The sequence below is a fragment of the Dryobates pubescens genome, chromosome 11 (genome assembly GCF_014839835.1).
Source record: "Dryobates pubescens isolate bDryPub1 chromosome 11, bDryPub1.pri, whole genome shotgun sequence".
Classification (NCBI taxonomy): domain Eukaryota; kingdom Metazoa; phylum Chordata; class Aves; order Piciformes; family Picidae; genus Dryobates; species Dryobates pubescens.
This window is the reverse complement of record NC_071622.1, coordinates 1759313-1783994: the sequence shown is the minus strand read 5'-3', so window position 1 is coordinate 1783994 and position 24682 is coordinate 1759313. Positions and strand designations below refer to the sequence as shown.

Below are 24682 nucleotides of genomic sequence, written 5' to 3'. Positions count from 1 at the left end.
GGAACTGGGGTTGTTCAGCCTGGAGAAAAGGAGGCTGAAGGGAGACCTTCTGGCTCTCTACAGCTCCCTGAAGGGAGGTTGGAGCCAGGTGAGGGTTGGTCTCTTCTCCTTAGTAACAAGTGATAGAATTGAGAGGAAACAGCCTCAAGTTGGCCCAGGGATCAGGTGACAGAAAGAGAGGAAGTGCCCCGAAATTGTGCCAGGGGAGGTTTAGGTTGGGCATGAGGAACCATTTCTTTCCTGCAAGAGTGGTCAGGCACTGGCACAGGCTGCCCAGGGAGGTGCTGGAGTCACCATCCCTGGAGGCGTTCAAGACATTTACCACATGGCACTGTGGGACATGGTTTTAAAGACCGTGGTGGTGTTGGGCTGGTGGTTGGACTTGATGATCTTGGAGCTCTTTTCCAACCAAAACAATTCTGTGATTCTGTGCTTTTCAGATTGGTTTTAAGGTGGTGCAGAACAGAACGAGAGGGTCAGCAGCTCCACACATCAGTGCATTAACCTGGCCACACGCAAGCAGGAGGTGTTCCAGCCAGGTTGGACAGGGCTTGGAGCAACCTGGTCAAGTGGGAGGTGTCCCTGCCCGTGGCAGGGCTTTGGAACTAGGTGGTCTTGAAAGTCCCTTCCAACTCAAAGCATTCTGTGAAGCTGGGGCTGGGGTCCCACTTTCACTCAAGCCTACCAGTGTGAAGTGTTTTTTAGAGCCAATTAAAAACTGGAGCGTTGCTGCCCCAAACTGCACCTTCCATGCAGCCAGCCTGCCTTATTTAATCCTTAAACACCCTGGTGGTTTGTCACACTTCGACGGGGCAGGGGAGGGGGGAAGGACTGTTTTAAAAAGCCCAGATCATGGCTTTCTCCCCACTTTTTTTTCCTCAGTGTGTCCTTGAGAAGAGCAGTCTCGGGCCAAACTTGTTTTTAGAAGCCCAGCGTATGGATTTTTACCCTCAGCATGAGCACTGTCCCCACCGCAGGAGGGGCAGCGGGCTGCTCGCCGCAAGCCCTCGCCCCCAGCTCCCTGGCACCTGCCGGGCCAGAGGAGAGCGGGCTGGGAGGGAAGGCGAATGGCGCCTGCCGCCACACGCCCGGAGTTCAGAGGGACGCTTAAAAAAGAGCCTCATCGCGTCACTTCTGATGTCACCGCTGTCACAAAACCCCTGCCCGGGCCTTCGGGTGGCTCCCTGGGTGGCGGGCAGCCCTTGGCGCCCTCCCCTCAGGCTGCTGCAGGGGTTTGTGAGGGGCTGCCAGGGGCTGCCGGGGGGCTGCCAGGCGCCGGCAGAGATCGCTGAGCCCAGCGCAGCCGGCGGCAGCGGCGATAGCGGCGATGGCGGCGGCAGCGGGAAGCCCCGCGGTCCCCGCGCCAGCCCCGCCCGCTGCACACAATAGTGGCGCGGTGCACGCCGGGAACTGTAGTTGGGCGGGAGGCGGCGGGCGGCGGCGGGCGCGGGCCGGCGGCCGCCTGCCGTTCCCGTCGTGCCCTGCGCGGGGTGAGGTGCCCGGATGTGCCCGGCGCCGGAAGAGAAGCGGGTCTCTTCGGAGCCGGCCATCTTGTGCGGCAGCGAGTAGGGCGCGGGGGGCCCCGGCAGCATCGGAGGAGGATCCCGCCGACGGGGGCCCATCATGCCCGGACACCTGCAGGAGGGTTTCGGCTGCGTCGTCACCAACCGCTTCGACCAGCTCTTTGATGACGAGTCCGACCCCTTCGAGGTGCTACGGGCGGCCGAGACCCGGAGGAAAGAGAGCGGCGGCGGCGGCGGGAGCCAAGGAGGCAGCGGGGCCCGCGGTGGCCCGGCGGGCTCCCAGACCAACTCCTCCGGCGGGGCCGGCGGTGGAGGCCCGGGCCAGGCGGGCGCTGGCGGCGGCGGCCCCGGCAGCGCGGCCAAGCAGCTGCGCAGGGAGTCCCAGAAGGAGCGCAAGAACCCGCTGCCCCCCTTCGCCGCCTCCGCTGGGGGCCCCGGTGACCGCCGGGAGGAGGGCAGCGGCCAGCCCGGCGCTCCGCTGCGGAAGGAGGGTGAGCGCGGCGGGCTGCGGCGGGGGGAGGGAGGGAAGGAACTGGGGGGCTGTCGGCGGGGCCGCCCCGCGTCCCGCCGCGCACAAAGGAGGCGGCGGGAAGGCGGCGGAGCGCGGCGGGAGGAGGTGAGGTTGCGGTGGGGGGGAAGCGGGAGAGAGAGGCCCTCACCGCAGCTCCGTGCCCGCGGCGGCCTCGCACCCACGTGGGGAAGCGCATGGCGGGAGGGCGCCCGGGGCACCTGTGTCGAAGGGAGCCACCCGTTAGCGGCGGGCCCCGGGCAGCCGGAGCTCCGGGGAGGAACGAGGACCGTACCACACCGGTGGCAGCTCGGCCACACGTGGCCGCGGGTGGTTGTGTCCCCACGGCCCACACGGCCCGCTCAAAATGGAGTCGGGGAAGGGCGGGCGTGGGGTGCCCGGGTGGTGCTGCGGTGGTGGTGTAGAGGAGGGAGGGCTGCCCGCGGAATGGACAATCTCATCCTAAACTTTTAATTGCTTTTATTTTGGAGCGGTCCTGACGTCTTTGTCAGGGTGTTTGGCACTCCCTGGGCTTTTCCAAAGTCACTTGGGTCATTTTTATGGAGGGAGCTTGGATCGATTTGGAACAGCGTGGATGAGAACCGTAGATGCGTTTTAATACAGTTTGCGCGAATTTCTCATCTGTATCAATCCCGTAACACGTCCCCACGAGAGAAACTTCATTGAAATAAGAAATCAAAGTATAAAAAGGAGAAATAAACATGCTGGGGGCAAAGCGGTTAGGACGACACAGCACCACGAGGAGTCGATTTTGTGCCCTCGTGTCCCGTGGCAGGCAGTTAGTTGTACCATGCAGAGGCTTTGGGACACACCAAATGGGTCAGAAGCCGGATTAAATTGGAATCCTTAAAATGCATCAAGGTGTGGTGACAGCAGTTGATGTGTGGGTGAGGAGACAACTTGCCAAGTGCATTTTTAACTCTAAGGTGGTTGCCTCAGAAGAGGATGGTGCTGCCTGAAAGGATCTGGCTAAAGGGTTTGATGATTCTCCACCATGTTTTATGTTATTTAAGGCAGGAGAAGTTTTATTCTTCTCGTTGTTTAAGGGGACCTCCAAGTGTTTGGAAACAACTTGCGAGTAGAGGTGAGGAACTGTGAGGGTGCTCCTTGCTTAAGGATATTTTGTGTTTCAACACCTGAGAGTTGGGCTGGTTTTTTGGTTTGGTTTTTGTTGTGGTTTTTTTTTTTTTCCACATGAGGAACACAATAATTAGTCCCAAGTGACCATCTGCTAAGCCAGCGTCCTCTGGAAATATTAGTCAGAGAATGATGGTGCTGTCCCTTGTGAGGTAAACATCAAGCATGGGCCGACACGGGAGAACACAGAAGGGGATTTTGATGTGTCCCACGTTCACCTCCATTTTCAGGTGCTCCTTCCCCAGGACAAAGCTGGTTTGTGGCTTATGGTAGTGAAACAGAGAAAGTCAGGGCTGCTTTCATAGCAACGTGTGTGGAGTGCTGTAGTGAACACTCGCTTTTCAGTTTGAAAATGGTTATTTTGGGTGTGAGAGAGAAGTTCCAACTTCGTGAAGGTGTTTGATGCTGTGATACGGTCAGGGGTTGTTTCCTGTGTGGATGTGTTGCAGTTAAAGTCAGTTCTGCTCTTCTCAGGATGCAGCCTAAGTGGTGAATTAACCAGTCCAAAGCTTTCTGAGAGGAAGAAGAAATGTTTTTTAGTTAGACTAAATCCTTGTCTTTTTTTTATTTTCCAAGTGCAGAGTGGCAGTGTTGAACTTAGAATCCCAAAGACATGGATTATCCATTGGAGTTCTTCACTCTGGCCCTGGCCCATTCCCTTGCCTTCTGAACTTCACCTCCTTAGCTTGAGAGAGCTTTTTTGAAGCCAATCTCCATGTGTTAAACCCCTGTGGTTCCTCAGGGAGAAAGGATCCCTCAGCCAGCGACTCATGTCATGCAAACTTCATCTTAAGTACAGCTTGTCAGGTAGGGAAGGCATTGTTCCTTTGGGTGTGTTGGCTTGGATATCATGAGCCCCACCCAAATAGGACCTTGCTTGTTCAACAGGAACTTCTTTTCTTTTTCTTTTCTTTTCTCTTTTTTTTTTAATTAAATATTAGGAGCTTTTAATTTCAATTCACAACTCTAAAGCCAGCCTTGGGAGATTCTTCCTTCATCACTTTGGGCCCCCAAAAAATAGCATAACAAGGGAAGGTAATGTGTTTGTCCATATCCTTCTAAAGAAGAGTAAACAGGGCTTTTAGATGAGTGGGGAGGAAAACAATGTTTGAAGTCCTTCACATGTCTTAGTGAAGAAGACAATGCCCATGGGAGGTTGTTACTTACAGCAAACATTCTGAGAAGGCAGAGAGAGGGAAGGAGAGGCTGGAGCCAGCTTGGTGGCACAGGGTGCTCAGCTATCTTAAGGAGCTTGTGGGACTGGGGGGATCAGTGTGAATGAACACCTTGGTTAGTCACTGACTAGTTCCTGCTGCACTGGGGTACAAGTGACACCCATCCAGGTGAGGGTGGTCCTACTGCGAGTCACTGCTGGCCAAAAAAGCTCCTGAGAGCGAAGGGATTAAGGCAGCTGGCTGCCACAGAGACTTGGTTCCAGCGTGGTGGCTCTGACTTCATTTTGGTGTGCATCAAAGCCAAAACCCACTTGTTTTACCTGAAAAGCACCTTTCAAAGGGGGTAAAAAAAAAAAATAACCAATAAAAACCCTTGCTTGCCTCAACCCTCCTTTGAAGGTTGACCTCAGCATTTTAACACAGGTTACTAATGCAGCGTGTGCTCTGACAGGTTTGGTTTCCTACAAAAGAGAGCTGGCTTGAAATGCTGCACAAAGAAACGTGAAGGGGAAGCATCAAGTGATCTACAGGGACTGTTCTATAAAGAGAGAGGTTCTCAGATTATTCAGTCCCAAGACTGGTAGAAAAAAGCCCCTCCTATCCCAGCTGTTTTCTGGTGTTTAAGAGTCGGTATCTGTCGCGGAGCAGCTTCGCGTTCCGTTGATGGCTTTGGCCTGATGTTTCAGGGATAAGGCGCATTGGCAGGAGGCCTGATCAGCAGCAGCAGCAGCAGCAGCAGGGCGAAGGCAAACCCATCGACAGGAGACCAGAGAGACGACCTCCTCGTGAGCGCCGCTTTGAGAAGCCTGCCGATGAGAAAGCCGAAGGAGGAGAATTTTCTGTTGACAAGTAAGAGTCCGTTCTTCCATTCAGAGAGCTTGGACAGCAAGAGGCTGTCCTGCTTTGGGACATCCAGTTAAAACCATAGAATGGTTGGGGTTGGGAGGGACCTCTGGAGGTCCAAGTCCAACCCTCTGCCAAGGCAGGTTCACCTAGAGGATGTCACACAGGAACATGTACAGGTGGGATTTGAATGTCTCCAGAGATGGGGGCTCCATCAGCTCTCTGGGCAGCCTGTTCCAGTGCTCCATCAGCCTTAAATTAGCGAAGTTCCTTCTCATTATTAGGTAGAACGTCTCATGTGCAAGTTTGTGTCTGTTGTCTCTTGTTCTGACACAGGGCACTACTGACAAAAGCCTAGTCCCATCCTCCTGACACCCACTCTTGAAGTGTTGATCGTCATGGATGAGTTTTCTCCCTCAGTCTGCTCTTTTCCAGACTTAAAAGACCCAATTTGACAAACAAACAGCTACTTGAATCAAAACTAAATTGACTTAATATGCATGACTTACAAAAGTCATTACAAACTATTTAGAATGACTTACAAAAGCTCATTATAACTTTCATTTTCCATGATTTAACTCCCAAATTTGACTCAAGTTTTAGTCTGGGAGTGATCTAATGTGAGCTATTCCATTGGTGTAACTAAAAACCAAACCCAGTTTAAGGAGTTCACATCTGCACCATGTCTTCCTAAATGGAGATTTATGGATGTGACACGGTTTAGTGGCCATGGTGGTCATAGGTTGATGTTTGGGCTTCAGGGAGATCTTTTCCATCTGAAACAGTTGTATTCTAAAACTGTATCAGATAGCTTAGGAACAGGAACTGGAGTGTAGCTGTTGCCTGCAGATCCTTTTGCTGTTACAGCTGTTGCTTAAATCCATACAGCTGACTTCAAGCCAATAATGTTGTCCATGTTGGTGTTTACACCTTGGCTGCAGTGGATTCAAATCTGTGAAGCCACCTTGACAACGTTTAACAGATGTGATGCTGAGGGACATGGTTTAGCATCAGGCTTGGTACAGTTGGGGAATGGTTGGACTGGGTCATCATAAAGGTCTTTTCCAACCACAATGATTCTGTGATTCTATGAAGGTCTGTCAGGGAGGATCCAGAACTGAAGCATTCTGAAAGGGTTGTTCAGATACTAACATTGTAGCAGCCAAAGTTAAAATTGTAGAATCAAAAAATCAATAAGGTTGGAAGAGACCTCAAAGATCATCAAGTCCAACCTGTCACCCAGTCATTGGAGAAGCTAAGTAAGGTAGATGGGAGTTCAGTTGAAGTTGTAGTTCCTCTTAGTTATGTAACATAATACAAACACTAAATCAGGAAATCCAGTGCCCAAAGATGCAGAAGGGCAGTGATTGTCTCGTGCATTTGTTTCTGGATTCAGGGCTCCAAAGGGAATGAGGAGACTGGTGAAGAGAGGCTGAGAGCCCTGGGGCTGTTGAGCCGGGAGGAGAGCAGCCTCAGAGGGGGTTTTCTCAATGCTCAGCAAGAGCTAAATGACCTGTGGGAGGCAAGAGGATGAGGCCAGGCTCCTCTCAGTGATACCCAGTGGCAGGACAAGGGGTAATGGGCACAAAGTGGAGCCCAGGAGGTTCCATCTGAACAGGAGGAGAAACTTCTTTGTTGTGAGTGTGCTGGAACCCCAGAGCAGGCTGCCCAGAGAAGTTGTGGAGTGTCATCGTCTGGAGAGCTGCTAAAGCCAGCTGGGCATTGTGATCCTGGGCAAGCTGCTGTGGGTGCCCCTGCTTTAGCAGGGGGATTTGGACTGGATGATCTCCAGAAATCCCTTTCAATCACCACCATGCTGGGATTCTAAAATACAGGCATTGTGTGGGTGACATATATCGGGCATTAAGAGGAAGGCAGTGAAATACTACCAGAGAGGTGGTAGAGGCTCCATCTCTGGATATATTCAAAGTCAAACTTGGTGGGACCCTCAACAATTTGATGTAGTTGCAGATGTCCCTGCTTACTGTGGCAGGGTTGGACAAGATGACCTCTGAGGGTGCCTTCCAACACGGTGCATTCTAAGAGTTTCTTCACTCTGATAATGTGGGATTGGAGTTAGGGCATTGCCACACTTAGAGTAATTACCAAAGGAAAACAGAATTCTGAAAAGGCAAAAAGCAAACCTTAAACCCCATGATGCAAAATTGTGGAGTGTCAAACACTTAGGATATCAGAATGGTTGGGGTTGGAAGAGACATTAGGTGGTGTTGGATGATAGGTTGGACGCGATGATCTTGAAGGTCTCTTCCAACCTGGTTTATTCTATCTAGTTCCAACCTCCTGTAGTGGGCAGGGACACCTTCCACTAGCCCAGGTTTCTCAAGGCCTCACCCAGCCTGGCCTTGAACCACCTCCAGGCAGGGGGCATCCACAGCCTCCCTGAGCAACCTGTTCCAGTGTCTCACTACCCTCGCTGGAAAGAATTTTCTCTTAATCTCCAGTCTCAATCTCCCTTCTTCCAGCTTCAATCCATTCCATTTTGTCCTGCCACAAGTCCTTGTCAAAAGTCCCTGCCCAGCTTTCTTGTATCATAGTATCAGTCAGGGTTGGAAGGGACCACAAGGATCATCTAGTTCCAACCCCCCTGCCATGGGCAGGGACACCCCACACTCTATCAGGCTGGCCAGAGCCTGTAGACCCCCATCAGCTACTCAAAGGCCACCAGAACGTCTCCCCAGAGCTTTCTCTAGGCCGAACAACCCTACCTCTCCCAGCCTGCCCTCACGGAGACCTACTCACCTGTTACTCTTCCTTGCCAGACCCATCCTCGACCGACCTATGCGTGGCCGCGGCGGGCTGGGAAGAGGCCGCGGGCGCGGCCGTGGCATGGGCAGGGGCGACGGCTTCGACTCTCGCGGCAAGCGTGAATTCGACAGACACAGCGGCAGCGATAGATCGTAAGTCTTTACCCTTTTCCTGCCGCTCCTTGGCTGTGAGCTTGCTGTTTGGTTGTGTTTTTCTGTTCTTAACCGTTCAGAGACGTATTGAAAGTTGCCTGGTGAATTTCTGGTGGCTTTAATGTTAACTCAGTTTTGTTAGTTCTGTTTCGCATTTCAGCGGGCTAAAGCACGAGGACAAGCGCGGCGGCAGCGGATCGCACAACTGGGGAACCGTCAAAGACGAGCTAACGTTAGTAACCTCCTTACTCAGACACTATCAGCTGAATGGTCATGAGGCCTCCTTATTAGGCCCTGCAGAACTGAAGGCTTTAGCTGCTTGTTTCACCTTTGGAGCACAGGCCCTATGAGGAGAGGCTGAGGGAGCTGGGGTTGCTTAGCCTGCAGAAGAGGAGGCTCAGGGGAGACCTTCTTGCTCTCTACAACTGCAGCCAGGTGGGGGTTGGTCTCTTCTTCGAGGCACCCAGCACCAGAACAAGAGGACACAGTCTCAAGCTGTGCCAGGGGAGGTTTAATCAGGAGGTGAGGAGAAAGTTCTTCCCAGCAAGAGAGATTGGCCACTGGAATGTGCTGCCCAGGGAGGTGGTGGAGTCCCCATCCCTGGAGGTGTTCAAGAAGAGCCTGGCTGAGGCACTTGGTGCCATGGTTTAGTTGATTAGATGGTGTTGGGTGATAGGTTGGACTGGATGATCTCAAAGGTCTTTTCCAACCTGGTCTATTCAGTTTTGCTCTTAGAAGATTTTTGCTATGCTCTTAAAAGCAGTCTTTGGAGAGAGTAAGGGCCAGGCCGTTCTTAAAAGCAGTCTTTGGGGAGTGTGGGGAGCAGGCCATTTCCAGTGAAGTAAACCAGGTTGTTTCTTGTAACACAGTAGATGATTTTGCTGTTGAAAACAGACTTTGGGAGAAGATTGCACCAGGAATGGTTTTGTGCTGCTTACTAGAAGTAGAATAAGTTAATAATTTTGATCAGGTTAAGCATGTTAGCTGCCTTTTTTACCTTAGATTTGGATGATTTTTGCTCTTAAAAGCAGCCTCTGGAGAATGTAGGAACCAGGCTGTTTCCAGTGTGGGACCCCCAGGCCATGTCTTGTAACATCAAAGAGGATTTGGCTGTTGAAAACAGAACTTGGGAGAAGTGTGGGATGTGGTGGGGCCTTGTGCTAGTTACTTAAAGTAGAAGAGTTTCATTTTGTTCAGGTTAAGCATGCTTTTTAACAAGTATTAGATTAAACCCAGTGTTTTTAACACCCAAATCCCATTTTGTGGGAGGCTCTCAGGTGGGTTCTAGTGAGCATTGGGGAGAGCAGTGAGAAAGGTGGAAGGCAGAGAAAGTAAATGCACAGAAAGCACCAATCCTTAATGAAATAGTTCTTCAAGAAGACTGGGTTGTGGTCATCCTGTGTAGAACTTGACATGGGGCTGGACTGTTTGAAAAGCCAACCTCTCCCCCTGATGTATTTGCAGTGAATTGGATCAGTCAGCTGTAACTGAGGAAACGCCGGAGGGAGAGGAACATCCGCCTGCTGACTCGGAAAACAAGTGAGTGCCACCCCTCTTGGTGTCTTTGACTGCTTCAAAGCTACTCTTACTTTACTTTTAACCTTCCTACTTCTGCTTTACCAAACTCAGATGAAATTTTCTTCAGCACTGCTGCTGAAACAGTCTTTAAGAACTCCATCTCTGTCATGAAACTCTTCCTATCCCATAGGCTCTTGAGTGCCTTTCTGGTTTAGTTCATTAACAACCAGTTTTAATAGGCTTAGAGTCTTGGGATTGCAACTCCTAAGCACCTAACCCAGAAGCATCTGTGCTCATAACTACCAGGAGCCAGCAAACCAACCCAACAAAATGTTCTTCTGCCAGTGGAAGGCAACTTGGTTTAAACTTAGTGTTTTCAGAACGACTGTTGAGACTGTGGAACCAGCCCTGGAAGAAAGATTGTATCTCTTTCCTCCATCAGCTGCTGGTCTGGGGGCAAACAGGTTCACTTGACTGCTTCTTACACTGCTTTGACATTGTTACAGGAGACACAAAGGACTGGAGGGATGAAATAGAGTAACTAGGCAAACAGAAAAGCAGAAGGAGCAGTAGTGCTACTTAGAATTGATGTGAAAAACACGATAACAGGGTTTTATGGTAGCAGCGCAGCAAAATGTTGCATTTTAATGAGGAGTGTGTTTTATGGGGGCTTCAGAAGGAAATGGCATTGGTCACAAGCTGTGTTCCCCAGGCTCAGTCCTGGGACAGTTCAGTATCTTTGTCAGTGATCTGAATGAGGGAATTGATGCCCTCTTGGTAAGTTAGTTTGCAGATGACGCTAAGCTGGGAGGTTCGGGAGGTTCTGCAGAGGAACCTAGACGGGCTGGATCGAGGGCATGATGTTCAACAAGGCCAGGTGCTGGGAGCTGCACTTGGGTCACAACAGCCCCGTGAATGCTCCAGGCTGGGGGCAGAGTGGCTGGAAGCTGCCCAGGAGAAAAGGACCTGAGGGTGTTGATTGACAGTGACTGAAGATGAACCAGTGTGGGCCCAGGTGGCCAAGAAGGCTGCCGACTTTGGATAAGCAATAGTGTAGCCAGCAGGATGAGAGAAGTGATTGCCTCCCTGTACTGGGAGTTGGTGGAGCCACACCTAGAGTTCTGGGTTCAGTTTTGGGCACACTCCAAGTAGGAGATTGAGGTTCTGGAGCAGGTCCAGAGAAGGGCAGCAAAGCTGGAGAAGGGTCTGGAGAGGAGCAGGTGAGAGACCTGGAGATGTTCAGTGTAGAGGAAAGGAGGCTGAGGGGGGAGACCTGGCTCTCTACAACTCCCTGAAAGCAGATTGGAACCAGGTTGGGGTTGGTCTCATCTCCCTAGGAACAAGTGATAGGACAAAAGGAAATGGCCTAAAGTCACATCAAGGAAGGTTTGGATTGAAAATTGGGAGTGGTGTTTTCTTTTGAGGCTTCCCTGATGTTTTTGCTGCACGTACACGAAGCATGCTGGGATTCTCTGGTGAAGGAAGCAGACTACCCCAAACTGGTCACATTCTGGCCTTTTAAAAGTGAGCAAGCTCAAAAATGCTGTTGAGAACAAATTCTTCCTTAGTGCCTGAACTTGGGTCTTGGGGAGAGATGTATCTCAGAAAGGGGGATGGGGAGGAAAGCTCCAAAGAATTCTGTTGCAGAAGTGGGGCTTTCATGATTTGTGAAGGAAAGGGTCATCAAGGTGGAGAACAGATGGCATGAATCAGTGTAAATATGTTTTATAGATCATGATCTTTTGTTGTGCTCACCCCTTAGTTGCTTAAAGGTGTCTGGCTGTGATTTGAGGGTTTTTATTGGTGCTCTGGCCAAAGGAGATGAGATTCCTTCTGTGTCTCATGAGTGGTGCTGTGGAAGGGGGTTTTATGTGCACCCCCAAACTGCTAACCACTCAACTGATCTGCTTTTAACAACATTGTGAATTTGTGTCTGGAACGTGAGATTAAAGCTCTTATCCTAACATTGCCTAAATTCACTACAGAGAGAATGAGGTTGAAGAAGTAAAGGAAGAAGGCCCTAAGGAAATGACCCTGGATGAGTGGAAAGCTATTCAAAGTAAGGATCGTGCAAAAGTGGAGTTCAACATCCGTAAACCAAACGAGGGTGCTGATGGGCAATGGAAAAAAGGATTTGTCCTTCACAAGTCAAAGAGTGAGGAGGTAAAACTCTTTTCATTGTTTCTGGTGTCTAGGTTGTGTGGTTTTATTTTAGTGATGCGTTGATTCTACTCTGTTGAGCTGGGAGTGGAAGGTCCATTCTACAGCCACCTAAAAAAGGAGGTTGGAGTGAGGGGTGGGTCGGTGTCTTCACCCTGGTATCAGGTCATAGAGTGAGAGGAAATGTGCCAGGGGAGATTTAGGTTAGATATTAGGATCGATATTTTTTTCCTGGAAGAGTGGTTAGGCATTGGAACAGGCTGCCCAGGGAGGTGGTGGAGTCACCATCCCTGAGGTGTGCCAAGAAATGTGTAGCCATGGCACTTTAGGACATGGTTTAATGGCTGTGATGGTGTTGGGTTGATGATTGCATTCTGTGATCTTAGAGGCCTTTTCCAACCGGAGCAGTTCTATGATTCCATGAGATGCTGACTCATAGCTAAGTCTATGAAGTGAGAATAACATTCTGAGCTAAAACTGAAGTTAGAAGCAGTTAGCTTAGCAGTTGAGCTGTACCCCTAGGTTGGTGTATACTGTGAAACCACCTAGACCTTAGACTGGAATACTTGTTAGGGGTTGTGTCTTGGTGAGCATTTCAGAAGAGGTTAGGCAATAGCAAGTTTATTTGCCTGTTTTTAAAGGCAGCTTAAACTATTTGTTAATGACATCAAGCTGTGTGGTGAGGTTCACACTCTGGAGAGAAGGGATCCATCCAGAGGGATCTGGACAGGCTGGAAAGGTGGGCCAGTGCCAGCCTGATGAAGTTCAACAAAGCCATGTGCAAGGTCCTGCACCTGGTTGGGGCAATCCCAAGCACAAATCCAGGCTTGGGGGGCGAAGGGCTGGAGATCAGCCCTGAGGAGAAGGATTTGGGGGTGCTGATCCCCAGCAGGGTGGGCAGCAGGTGCAAGGAGAGGATTCTGTCCTGCTGCTGTGCTCTGCTGAGACCCCACCTGCAGTGCAGCAGGCATGGACCTGTTGGAGTGGGGCCAGAGGAAGGCAGAGCAATGATGGGATGGCTGGAAGCTCTCTGCTGGGAGGCCATGCTGAGAGAGTTGGGGTTGTTCAGCATGGAGGCTCCAGGGAGGCCTTAGAGCAGCCAGCCTTCCAGGATTTGAAGGTGGCTGGAGAGGGATTTGTTACAAAAGGCCAGTGATGAGGGGTGATGGCTTCAAACTGGAAGAAGCTGGATTAGGAGCATTAGGAAGACATTAGGAAGAAATTCTTCTCCATGGGGATGGTGGGGTACTGGAACAGGTTGCCCAGAGAAGCTGTGGAGGCTCCAAGCTTGGTTGGATGGCACCTTGAGCAAGCTTGTTTGGTAGGAAGTGTCCCTTCCCATGGCAGGGGGGTTGGAACTAGATGATCTTTATGGTCCCTTCTAACCCAAACCATTTGATTCTATTCCACTCTCTGTCCTTTGAGTGAGAGTCCCAAAACTGTCCCCAGTACTTGGGGTGTGGGCAGCTGAAAGCCATCTGTGTGAAGTTGGGTTTTTTCTCAAGTGTATTCATTTCAATCACTGCAAAATCTTAATTAGTTCTGTTCCAAGGTAGTGAGAGTGGCAAGGAGACTGCTCAGAACAGGGGAGGGATGCTGAGAGCTCTGTTCTGGGTTAATCTTTGGGTTTAATCTCTTCCTTTCCCACTCTAATGCCTTCAGCAGCTTGCTCTTAATCAGTGGCCTACAACATTGTGTGCCAGCTGGTTGTGACTCCCTTTGAAACAACTGGATACCATGGCATGCACTGTTTAGTCTTTCTGTATTTCTGCTTGTTGTTTTTTCTCTTGTAAGCTGGAGACCTAATACAGTTGGGGAGGAGGCACCTGGCAGTGAAAACTCCATTTCTAATCTCACTCAGCTTGGGATGAGTTTGACTTTGTGCTAGCTTTTGTGCTGTTGTCTTCCTTGCTGTGTGAGGCACTTCTGTTCTTTAAAGGATTTGAGTGTGTGTTTGTTTTTATGTGCAGCATGTGAAGTGTTCACTAGATGCTGCTTTCAGTGGCTTGGATATTAGGAAGAAATATTTTGCAGTGAGGGTGGTGAAACACTGGAACAGGCTGCCCAGGGAGGCTGTGGATGGATGGAACCCTCCCTGGAGGTGTTCAGGGCCAGGCTGGATGAGGCCCTGAGCAACTTGGGCTGGTGGGAGGTGTCCCTGCCCATGGAACGAGATGATCTTTAAGGTCCCTTCCAACCTAAACCATTCTGTGAATCTATGAATCACTGTGTATTAAAAGTATATTAAAACACAAATATTGATGTGCTTTACCAAGGTTCACTAAAGATGTGCTTGATACCAAGATTTACTTGAAGTCCTTCCAGTTCCCAAGCCTAATTTCTCCCACATCAGAGTTACTTGCTATTTAATCATCTGAAAACAGTCATTTTACCTCTATCTGTGACAAGGTGCTGCTGCTGCTCTAAAGTGATTTAAAAGCTAGAAAGTTCCATGCTGTGTATGCCATTTGAAAGATGAATCAGTAGGCAACACAAAACCCCAAATAAAAGCAGAATAAATAGTCCAGGCATTTTTCTTGGGGGAAAAAAATGCTGTAGTGAGTAGATTATTCTGAGAGATGTATTTAGTTCTCCAAGAAATGAGTTGGGTCTAAGAAGTTAAGTGATGAAATTAACAAAACTGCCTTTTATCTAGCTGCTTTTATCCTGCTTTTTATTCTCTGGCCAGCAGATGTCTGTCTGCTCATGCCACTTACTCATTGTTCCCTCATCCCTTGGGAAGCAACAGAATGGGGGTGATTTCTGCTCAGTGGTACAGCAGAACAGCTCAAAAATGCAGGCACTGGGGAAGCTTTCAGTGCAGCTCCTTTGCCAGCAGGTTCAGAAAATGGAGTACTTAGAAGTCAGGAACAGAACTTACCAATCACTTGCTGTTCTTTTTGCTGTTTGTCCTCTTGGATGTACTTCATGAGTCATGAAATTAAGGTTTCTGAGATTCCTGTTGAGTTGATGTGTGGAAGAGACTCAGATTATAGATAAATTCTGGGTCTTGGCCCCAGATCCTCTCACAGCTGAAAAATGACAGTTTATAGGCTAATGCCTAGCACTTGGCCCCAGATCTCTACTCTTACACCTGAAAAATCACAATATGCCTCAGCAGACTTTCTCAGGAGCTTGAATTGAAGCTTTTGATGACCACCCTCATTCCTGTAGCTTGAGAGCTACTGGAAGAATGCCCTAGGGGTCTGGGAAAAGGGAGTCTGGGGATCTAGTCCTGTTCCATCTGCCTTAGTCTTGTGAAAAAGCTGTTCCCCTCTGTGTGCTCTTTGAGGGGTGAACCACTTGGCCTTGCCTGAGGTCTTTCTCTTCACATTTGCTATGCAATGACTAGAAAGTGATAACAAACTCTGAATCCTGTCCCAGATTCTTGCTGGTTAGCATCAAATCCATGTGTATTAGCAGCCTTAGTCTTGTGAGACTTTCCAGGAGCAGATTTAGTTATGCCATGAAATGGAGACCCTCTTTCTCCTTCTTTGCAGCTGATTCAGAGACTTGACCCCAGGGAGGAGTTACATTGTGGAGAGATCTTAACATTTGATCCAAAAGTTGGATGCAGTTTTCCTGGCAAGATAAATGCTGAAGGAGATCAGCTCCTCCTCTGTATCTGTGGTGCTGTGCCTCATCCCTGTGCCTTCAAGCTTTCTTGCTCATCTAATGACTTCTTTTAGAGGAGGCTGCAAGAGGAGAGTAGGAAAGGTTCATCTTAGAATGCGGAGGGATGACTCTTGAAGCAAGGTTGTGCAGGACTGACAAGACTTCAGCAGTCATTTTAAACATCCCACTCTCTTCCCTCTGTGCTGGGGACCAGCCTGCATGCCTGGTCTCTGCTGAGCTTCCAGCAGCTTGTGGTAAACCCCTTTTTTTTTTTTTTTGGTGTCCATCTGCATTACTTTTCTCTCTTGTTTCCACTCTTGTGATCCCAGACCATCCTCTCATCCTTTGGGATGCTCCCTCTGCTTGTTGATCTCATCCTTGCTTCTGCTTCCTGCACTCAGTGCCATTGTGCCAGGCCAGTTCATGTTGACCTTACTGCCTGTTGTTCCTCTATGTAGTTGAGTCTCATTTCTTCCTTTTGTTTTCTCCCTTTGTTCCTTTTTGTCTCTTTGGTGTGGACATACAACTTTCATCAGACAAAGGTGATGACAGAAATGCAGGGGAGTCTGCTGCAGTCAAATGAGGTACTGATCCTTTCTACCTGCCTGGCAGTTCCTGTGTGTTCATGGCAGCCCCTTCTTGAAAGGAAGGGCTGGATGTTAAGGAGCCACAAACCCAGAGAATTCCAGTAGATCCTTGGAGCTCTTCTGTCCATGCCTATTGTCTTGGCTGTGCACCATGTAGAACCATTCATCAGTATCCTCACTCAATTTGAGCTGATCCAAAGCTCATCATTAGTGCTTCTGTCACAAGTCTTTGTTTTCTAGGGTTGCTCTTTTTCCACCTCTCACTGCCTCCTTGGACTCTGTTCCCCTTAGCAGCTTGGTCTCGATTTCATAGTGTGGTGGTTTGAGCCTTAACTGGAGATTAAGAGCTCAGATGGTAGCAAACTGAGAATTCCTTCCCTGCCCCCCTCTCCTTCTCCCTGAGAAGGAAAAAGGAGAGGAAGGTGGGGGGGAAGGGGTAGGGAAGAAGAGGAGGTAACTCTACCCAAAATAATCTGGAGTCAGTTTGGAAGTAGGAGAAGTAAATGTTTTAACAAAATAGATATGTATAGCAGTGACAGGCAGGGTTTACAAGGGTAAGGAATAAGGATAAATAAGAACATCTATAAAGCCAAGCCTGGATGGCCTTCTGCTTCCCTTGGTGTATGTGGATTTTCAGTCCTTTAGAGAAGCATGGATGCAGCAGGGAGAGGCCAGGCCTGACCACATGGAAGAGTCAGGAGACTGGCTGCAGCTGTCAGTCCTCTCAAGCAGGTGAGGCAGAAGAAATAGAGGGCAAATGGCAGCAGTGTCCTCCTTTTAATAGGCTTGCTGGGCAGGAAGGGGGAGTGGAACAGACCACCTTTGACACAGGGGACCCCTCCTCCTGGGAGGGGGAAACCAAGTCCCTCTCTGTTCACCTGGACCAGGTTTCTTTTTTCCCCTGGGGGCAGCAGGGCTTTGGCAGTAGTGCTGTGCCAGGCTGAGATGTAGAATGACTTTTCCCTGAAAAATAACTTGCAGCTCTCTTCTTACATTTGGAAAAGGGATTCCTGAGGGAAGAGTGTGCAGTTCCCTTCACTATGAGAAGGGAGGCCCTGGTTCAGGTTGCCCAGAGGCGGCAGATGCCCCATCCCTGGAACCAGTGCAGGTCAGGTTGGTTGGGGCTCTGAACAACCTCCTCTAGTAGCAGATGTTGCTGCTGACTGCATTGGGGTGTTGGACTAGGTGGACCTCTAAAGGTCTTTTCCCATTCTATGATTAGATGTGGTGCTAAGAGAACTGTTTTAGCAGCAGCCTTGGTAGAGTTAAAGAATGAGAGAGAGTTAGAGACTTGGTTGGACTTGATGATCTTGAAGGTCTTTTCCAGCCAAAATGATTTGATGATTCTGTGATCTGTTGGACTTTGCTGGCTGGCTCTAGGCAGTAAATGTCTTTAACATCTCCTAGGTAGGACCTCATCAGGGGTAGCTAAAACCCTTGCTCTTTCCAGGATTCTGCTTACAGTCCTTGAGCGAGCTGAGAGAGTTTCTTCCCACCCAGACCTGTCTGTGTTTCTTCAGGTTTGGTTTGTGGTGGTTCAATCCTAGAAGCTAAATCACTCCAAATCCCTCATGTAAAACTTGTCTGTGTGAAAAAATGTTGTTAAACTGGGAGGTGGGTTGAGGACCAAGCTATGTGCATGACCCAGACAAGGTTTCTTCCTACCCTAACCAGTTCTATGAGTTCAAGCTTGTGTAAAATCAGGAGTGGGATGGGGAATTCATCCCAGTGGCATAGTCTTGAGATGAAGCAGTGTGGGAAGAGTAGTATTTGTCACTGTGCCAGATTAAATCATGGTGTCCTCCACTGTAGAACAGTGTGAAGGCCAGGTGTGGAGCTGGGCACTGGAATGGGTATATAGATGGGGTAGTTAGTTAAACTTGTGGAGAAGAGGTAAGGGGTAGTTAATGAGTTAAATTGGTGGAGTACAGAAGGCTCTTCATGGTTCTGCATGTCGTGGTGCTTGTGACTGACCTGAAGAATCCAGCCTTGACTGCAAACTGTCAGCGCAGTGGCTGCCTTATGAAGGATCCACTGAAGGTAATTAAAAGCTCTGGGCTTTGATTGCACAATCTGTGTCTTTGAAGTCAGTATGTTGTCCAGTTTCACCACGAGAAAAGTTAGCCAGCAGGTTTCAGCTTGAATTTCTGGAGGAAAAACTGAGGCAGAGGTTCATGGTTCAGGGCTTGTGCATCTACCTTGCTCCTCAAGGTTCTGGTTCCTCACTGGAAACAACCATCTGTGAGAACGTTTTCTTCTGGCAAAAGGGTTGAGAATCCTCTTGTTCAGCATCATTGGTGAGACTTCCAGCATTGATGTTTGGGCTTCTCCAGTGAGGTGGTGTTTGAGCTGTTGATGGCTCCTTGGCTGGTGGTTATGGCTCATGCAAACCGAGAAGGGTTTCTTGCCACCTCCCTGCTTTCACTGAGCAAAACTACAGATGGGTTGCCAGGTAAATGGTTAAAAAGGACGAAATGAGTCCATGGATCCTGAAGCTTTCTCAGGTTGATAGAGAACAGCCCTGTGGGAAAGGACTTGGGGAGCACTAGTGCATGAGCCAGCAATGGGTACTTGCAGCCCAGAAGGCCAAGAGAATTATGATCATTCTGCCACTCTGCTCTGAGACCTCCCCTGGAGCACTGTGCCCAGCTCTGGGGCCCTCAACACGAGGAGGTGGACTTGCCGGAGCGGTAGAACTTAATTTCTAGTGGTTCCTGCACTGGTTTTGAACCTGGATCTATCAACCATCAGTTTGGGAGTGACTGGGAGGTAAAGGTGCTTTGGTGGTGAAAGCAAATGGAAAGGTCTTCATAGAATCAGAGAGTGGTTTGGGTTGGAAGGGACCTTAAAGACCATCCAGTTCCAACCCCACTGCTGTGGGCAGGGTCACTTTCCACTAGCCCGGCTTGCTCAAGGCCTCATCCAGCCTGGCCTTGGAACACCTGGAGGGAGGGGGTGACTTGTTGATGACTTTTTTCCCTTCCTGATGGACAACCTCTGCTTTCAGGCTCACGCTGAGGACTCTGTAATGGATCACCACTTCCGCAAGCCAGCCAACGACATCACATCCCAGCTGGAGATCAACTTCGGAGACCTTGGCCGCCCCGGCCGTGGCGGCAGAGGGGGCCGAGGCGGCAGAGGGCGTGGTGGCAGGGCCAGCCGTGGTGGCAGAACTGACAAGGTGAGGAGCTGCAGCTTTCATCTGCTGAGGGGTTGAGCTCTAGTTGTTGTCAGGGTTTTCATGCCTGGTTTTAGGTGGCAGGAAGATGGGGCCAGGCTCTTCTGGGTGGTGCCCGGGGACAGGACAAGGGGTAACGGGTGTAAGCTTGCATAGAGGAAGTTCCATCTAAACATGAGCAGAAACTGCTTTACCTTGAGGGTGATGGAGCACTGAAACAGGCTGCCCAGAGAGGTTGTGGAGTTTCCATCTCTGGAGCCACTCAAAACCTGCCTGGACACGTTCCTGTGTGTTCTCAAGGGGATGCTGCTCTGGCAGGGAGGTTGGACTCTGTCTCCAGAGGTCCCTTCCAACCCCTACCATTCTGTGTCTTCCTTATCTCTGGGAGAGTTACTCTGACAGGAAACACCACATGTAAAACTCAAGTAAAGGGTCTGTACTTACTGGTTTATTTTAAACTAAGTTACTAGCACAGCTTTACCTCTGGACTCAGCAGCAGAAGGACATGGAGCTCTTGGAGTGGGTCCAGTGGAGGCCACAAAAAAGATCAGAGGCCTGGAGCATCTCTCCTGTGAAGGCAGGCTGCAAAAGCTGGGGATGTTCAGCCTGGAGAAGAGAAGGTTTCAGAGAGACCTTAGAGCAGCCTTCCAGTTTTTGAAGGAGGCTGCAGGAGAGCTGGAGAGGGCCTTGTTACAAAGGCATGGAGTGACAGGACAAGGGGTGATGGCATCAAGCTAGAGAAAGCTGGATTTGGATTAGACATAGGGAAGAAATTCTTCCTGGTGAGGCACTGGAAAAGTTGGCCAGAGAAGTTGTGGAGACTCCAAGCCTGCAAAGCTAGATTGGATGGGGCTTGGAGCAACCTGGTCTGGTGGGAGATATCCCTGCCCATGTCAGGAGGTTGGAACTAGGTGATCTTTAAAGTCTCTTCCAACGCAACCCAGTGTGTGATTCTGTGACAAAAGGCTGCATGTTTTAGCAGTGTTCATTAAACACAAAACCCAGGGTGGGGAGTAGGTTTGAGTTAAAAATACTGCCCATTTTTATATCTAAACTTTAAAACTGACTGTTCAGGAGGACAGGTCTCTGAAACACCTCAGACTGGGCCAGAGCAGAACCCCACATGCTAGAGGGCTATTTTCAGACACAGGTTGCTGTATGTGCATTGTGACCTGTCGTGGTGAAGGGATGATTTCAAAGCTGCTTGTCAGGTCTTGCATCAGAGGAACTCAGAGTTTGCATTAAGACTCTTAATGTGGGGACTTTTTTCCCCAATCCACATGAACTTCTTACCTCCTAAAATCCTAAGAAAATACTCAGGGGAAGTTCTGAATGGGCTGGGGGAGAGAAGGTGTGAAGTTGAAGTACTGTAGTATGGGACCACAGACTGGTGTGGGTTGGAAGGGACCTTTCAGGAGCTAGTCCAGCCCCCTGCAGTCAGCAGGGACAGCTGCAGCTAGAGCAGGTGGCTCAGAGCCCCAGACAGCCTGACCTGCAGTGGTTCCAGGGATGGGATGTCTGCCACCTCTCTGGGCAACTTGGGACAGGGTCTCACCACCCTCAGTGCCAAACAGTCTCTGCAGTCTGAGTCTTCCTTCTGTTAGTTCAAACCATCACCCCTCAGATGACACTTTGTGGGCAGCTCCACTGTGAGAGAAGAGCAACCCAAAGCACTTTGCTCTTATCATGCATCTCTGAGAGATAACAGAGCTCCACGTTTCCTGATTCCTCCTGTGTTAGTTCTTTTGCTTAAAACCAACCCAAACAAAGCTCAGTTTAAAAACCTGTTTCTAGAGGATTAATCACAGAATCCCAGACTGGTTTGGGTAGGAAGGGACCTTTCAAGGTCCATCCAGCCCAACCCCTTGCAGTCAGCAAGGACAGCTGCAGCTGGAGCAGGTTGTTCAGATCCCCAACCAACCTGACCTGCAATGGCTCTGGGGCTGGGGCAGCTCCTACCTCTCTGGGCAACCTAGGCCAGGCTCCCACCACCCTCAGTGTGAAACATTTTCTTGCCAGTGTAAACTCCTTTCAATGTAAAACTCTACAGTAAAGATGTGTTTTGGGTTACTTAGGTAGCTCAGATGCATCTAATGGAATTGTTACACACTAGAAAACAAGTCCAGAGACCATCTGCTCAGGTTTGTCTATTTTAGGACAGTTTTCTTTTTTACACTGGCATTTTTAGGCTTCTTAGTTGGAAAACTCCACTGATACCAATACAAAACTTTTAAAGGGATTCATAGACCTGTCAGGGTTGGAAGGGGCCTCAAGGCTCAGCCAGTTCCAACCCTCTGCCATGGGCAGGGACACCTCACACTGCAGCAGGTTGCTCACAGCCACAGTTGAAATGAACTGGTGGTTTGAAATGAGATTGAAATGAAGGGGTGGTGGTGGTGTTTCCTGGGAGCTCTTTCACTATTTTGACTTCCTGCTTCTCCAAGAATGCTGAAGAAAAGTTAAAGAAGCTGCAGAAAAGTTTCAGGTGTTTAAAATGTTCACTCTTTTTTGTTTGTTCCCTTCCAGTTGGTTAAGGAGTTTGATGTGATCCACACACCCAACCAGGTTGGTGATTTCTTTTTACTTGGGACTTCCTGCAGTGAAGCAGTGGCTTTCTGGGCTTGATGTTTGTCATGTGGGATGCTGAGGCTTGAAGCCCTGCTTTGGTTTACCTCTTAATTTGTGGGCTGGCTCCTGTTCCAGTGGATGTTAGTCCAAGTTGTGTTGGGGTGATTTAAATTCATCTCTTGACAAATCACCATTTGTACACCCAATCCCACTATCCCACCTCTCCCCACTCTCCTCCTCTTCCACATCCCTCGTGGATGCAGTGAAAATTACTCCAAAATACTTAATGTCTGCAGTGCCATTTTTTAGATGTGATGCAGAGCCTTTGAAACCCTCTGTGGGGAAGCAGTGAGGAGATTCCTGCTTAATGCAGGGATTTCTAGAGCTAATTTGGCACCAAAGTGCTTTTTTTTTCTTCTGTTCTGAACTGTTTCTTTGGGAGAACAATTTAATGAGTGAAACTTAATTTGGCCTTCACTTGTGTCCCTCTGTTAAGAATTGATGGTTTCATGCAAAGCCACGTGGGAAAAGAGCCATAACCTTGTCTGATAATTGGGTGTGAATATCATCTGTCTGCCTATGGAGTCTCCTCAGAGGCTTTTGATTAAAAAAGCAGTGCAGGAGAAGTTCTAGTCCTTGGGATAAAACAAAGTCTTGCTTGTCATGGGGGAAAGAGCTGTTCCTGTAGTGATTTGTCCCCCATTAGGCTGCTTATTCCACCGTGCTCTTTGAATCCAAGTACTTCCCTATTGAACCCCCTCAGATTAAAGTAGTTTTGAAGAGGAAGAATTCCCCTTTTGGGGCACAGAGAAGACCACCTGTCCTGTCCAAGTGCTGCCCAACCTCTCTGCAGTGGGACAGAGGCTTGACCTTGCCATACAGAATGAGGTTTGGAGGGGCTCTCTGGAGATCATCCAGTCCAAGCCCCGCTGCTTAAAGCAGGGCAGCCACAGCAGGTTGCCCAGGATCACAATGCCCAGCTGGCTTTGGAATTTCCCCAGTGAAGGAGACTCACAGCCTCTCTGGGCAGCCTGCTCCAGGCCTCCAGCACCCTCACAACAAGTTTTTTCTCCTCTTCAGATGGAACCTCCTGGCTTTTGCTGCAGCACCTGCCTCCCCACTCTGGGGAAGCAGCTGCCTGGGCAGTAGCTGTCTTCAGTCTTTCTTTCTGAAGAAAGGTTGGACTGGATGATCCTTGAGGCCCCTTTCAACTTTGTATCCTACAGTTCTTGTGTTCCAGTTTGTGCCCATTGCACTCTGTGCTGTCACTGGGCACCACTGGCAAGAGTCTGGCCTCATCTTCTTGCCCCCAGCCTTTAGCTTTGAGAAGATCTCTCAGGCTGCCCTTCTCCAGGCTCAGTAGAGTCACAGAATGTTAGGGGCTGGAAGGGCCCTTGAGAGATCATCCAGTCCAACCCCCCTGCCAGAGCAGGCACTACCTAGAGCAGATCACACAGGAACACATTCAGGCAGGTCTTGAATATCTCCAGAGAGGGAGATTCCACAACCCCCTGGGCAGCCTGTTACAGCTCTCTGTCACCCTCACAGTGAAATTCTTCCTCCTGTTTCCATGGAACTTCCTATGCCTCAACTTCCACCACTGCCCCTTGTGCTGGCATTGGACATGGCCAAGAAGATCCTGGCTCCAACCTCTGGGCACTCACCCTGCACAGCTTTGTAAACATTGATGAGGTCCCAGGGCTCTCAGCCTTTCCTCCTCACAGAGTTGCTCCAGGCCCCTCAGCATCTTTGGAGCCTCCCCTGGACTCTCTCCAGTAGTTCCCTGTCTCTCTTGAGCTGAGTCCAGTTCTGGGCTCCTTAGTGTAGGAAAGAGGTTGAGCTGCTGGAAGGTGTCCAGAGAAGGGTAACAGAGCTGGGGAGGGGTCTGGAGCACAGCCCTGTGAGGAGAGGCTGAGGGAGCTGGGGTTGCTTAGCCTGCAGAAGAGGAGGCTCAGGGGAGACCTTCTTGCTCTCTGCAACTCCCTGAAGGGAGGTTGTAGCCAGGTGGGGGTTGGTCTCTTGTCCCAGGCAGGCAACCAGCACCAGAACAAGAGGACACAGTCTCAAGCTGTGCCAGGGGAGGTTGTGGCTGGAGGTGAGGAAGAAATTCTTCCCAGCAAGAGAGATTGGCCCTTGGGATGTGCTGCCCAGGGAGGTGGTGGAGTCCCCATCCCTGTTTGTGTTTAGGAAGAGCCTGGCTGAGGCCCTTGGTGCCATGGTTGAGTTGCTCAGATGGTGTTGGGTGAGAGGTTGGACTTGATGATCTCTGGAGTCTTTTCCAACCTGGTTAATTCTATTCTAACAGGACACCATACACTGATGCAGGCCTCCCTAGGGCAGAGTAAGAGAGGAAGACTTGATGGGGTGCTTGGTGCCATGGGTTAGTTGTTTAGGTGGTGTTGGATTGGTTGATGGGTTGGACACGATCATCTTGAAGGTCCCTTCCAACCTGGTGTATTCTATGTGTGTATGAAAGAGAACCTCCAGTCCCTGTTGCAGATCTAGAAATTCCCTGGGCCTTGGTTCTGCTGAAAGTCTAATAACTCTGTGCTGTTTCTCTTTCAGTCAAGTGCTTCTGCTCCTGATGTAGATGACCCAGAGGCTTTCCCAGCTCTGTCCTAAACTGGATGTCCTAAGCCAACCCTGCCCTCTCGTTTGGGCCTTCCTCTCCGAGGCTTGCATGCTTAAAGGATCCTTAAACAACTTAAGAAATGTAAAGAGAAAACAAAACAAAACAAAAAAAAAACCAGAAAACAAACAAACAAACAAACACCACACACAAAGAAAGGAGACAAAAAAAAACCAAACCCCCCCAACCTAAACCAACCCCACCCCCAAAAGAAAAGGAGGAGACTGTCATCCATACCCATTCACACCTAAAGACTGAATTTTACCTGTTTTGAAAAGGAACTTCTCTCGCTACACCAGAAG

At 49.6% G+C, this 24682-nt stretch overlaps 1 protein-coding gene across 2 annotated transcripts; it reads left to right on the top strand.

Annotated features, from left to right (window-relative positions):
- The first annotated feature begins 1498 nt into the window (after window positions 1-1498).
- On the top strand, window positions 1499-24514 carry SERBP1 (SERPINE1 mRNA binding protein 1). 2 transcript variants are annotated; one of them, XM_054165004.1, is made up of 9 exons: window positions 1499-2014; window positions 5051-5213; window positions 7988-8125; window positions 8286-8357; window positions 9590-9664; window positions 11629-11806; window positions 19013-19186; window positions 21710-21748; window positions 24317-24514. In XM_054165004.1, the coding sequence occupies exons 1-9, from the start codon at window positions 1624-1626 to the stop codon at window positions 24371-24373; spliced, it is 1287 nt and encodes a 428-aa protein (XP_054020979.1). In that variant the 5' UTR covers window positions 1499-1623; the 3' UTR covers window positions 24374-24514. The 2 variants fall into 2 exon arrangements, with proteins under 2 accessions (XP_054020979.1, XP_054020977.1); XM_054165002.1 differs by having other exon boundaries at window positions 8268-8357.
- Window positions 24515-24682: the final 168 nt, after the last annotated feature.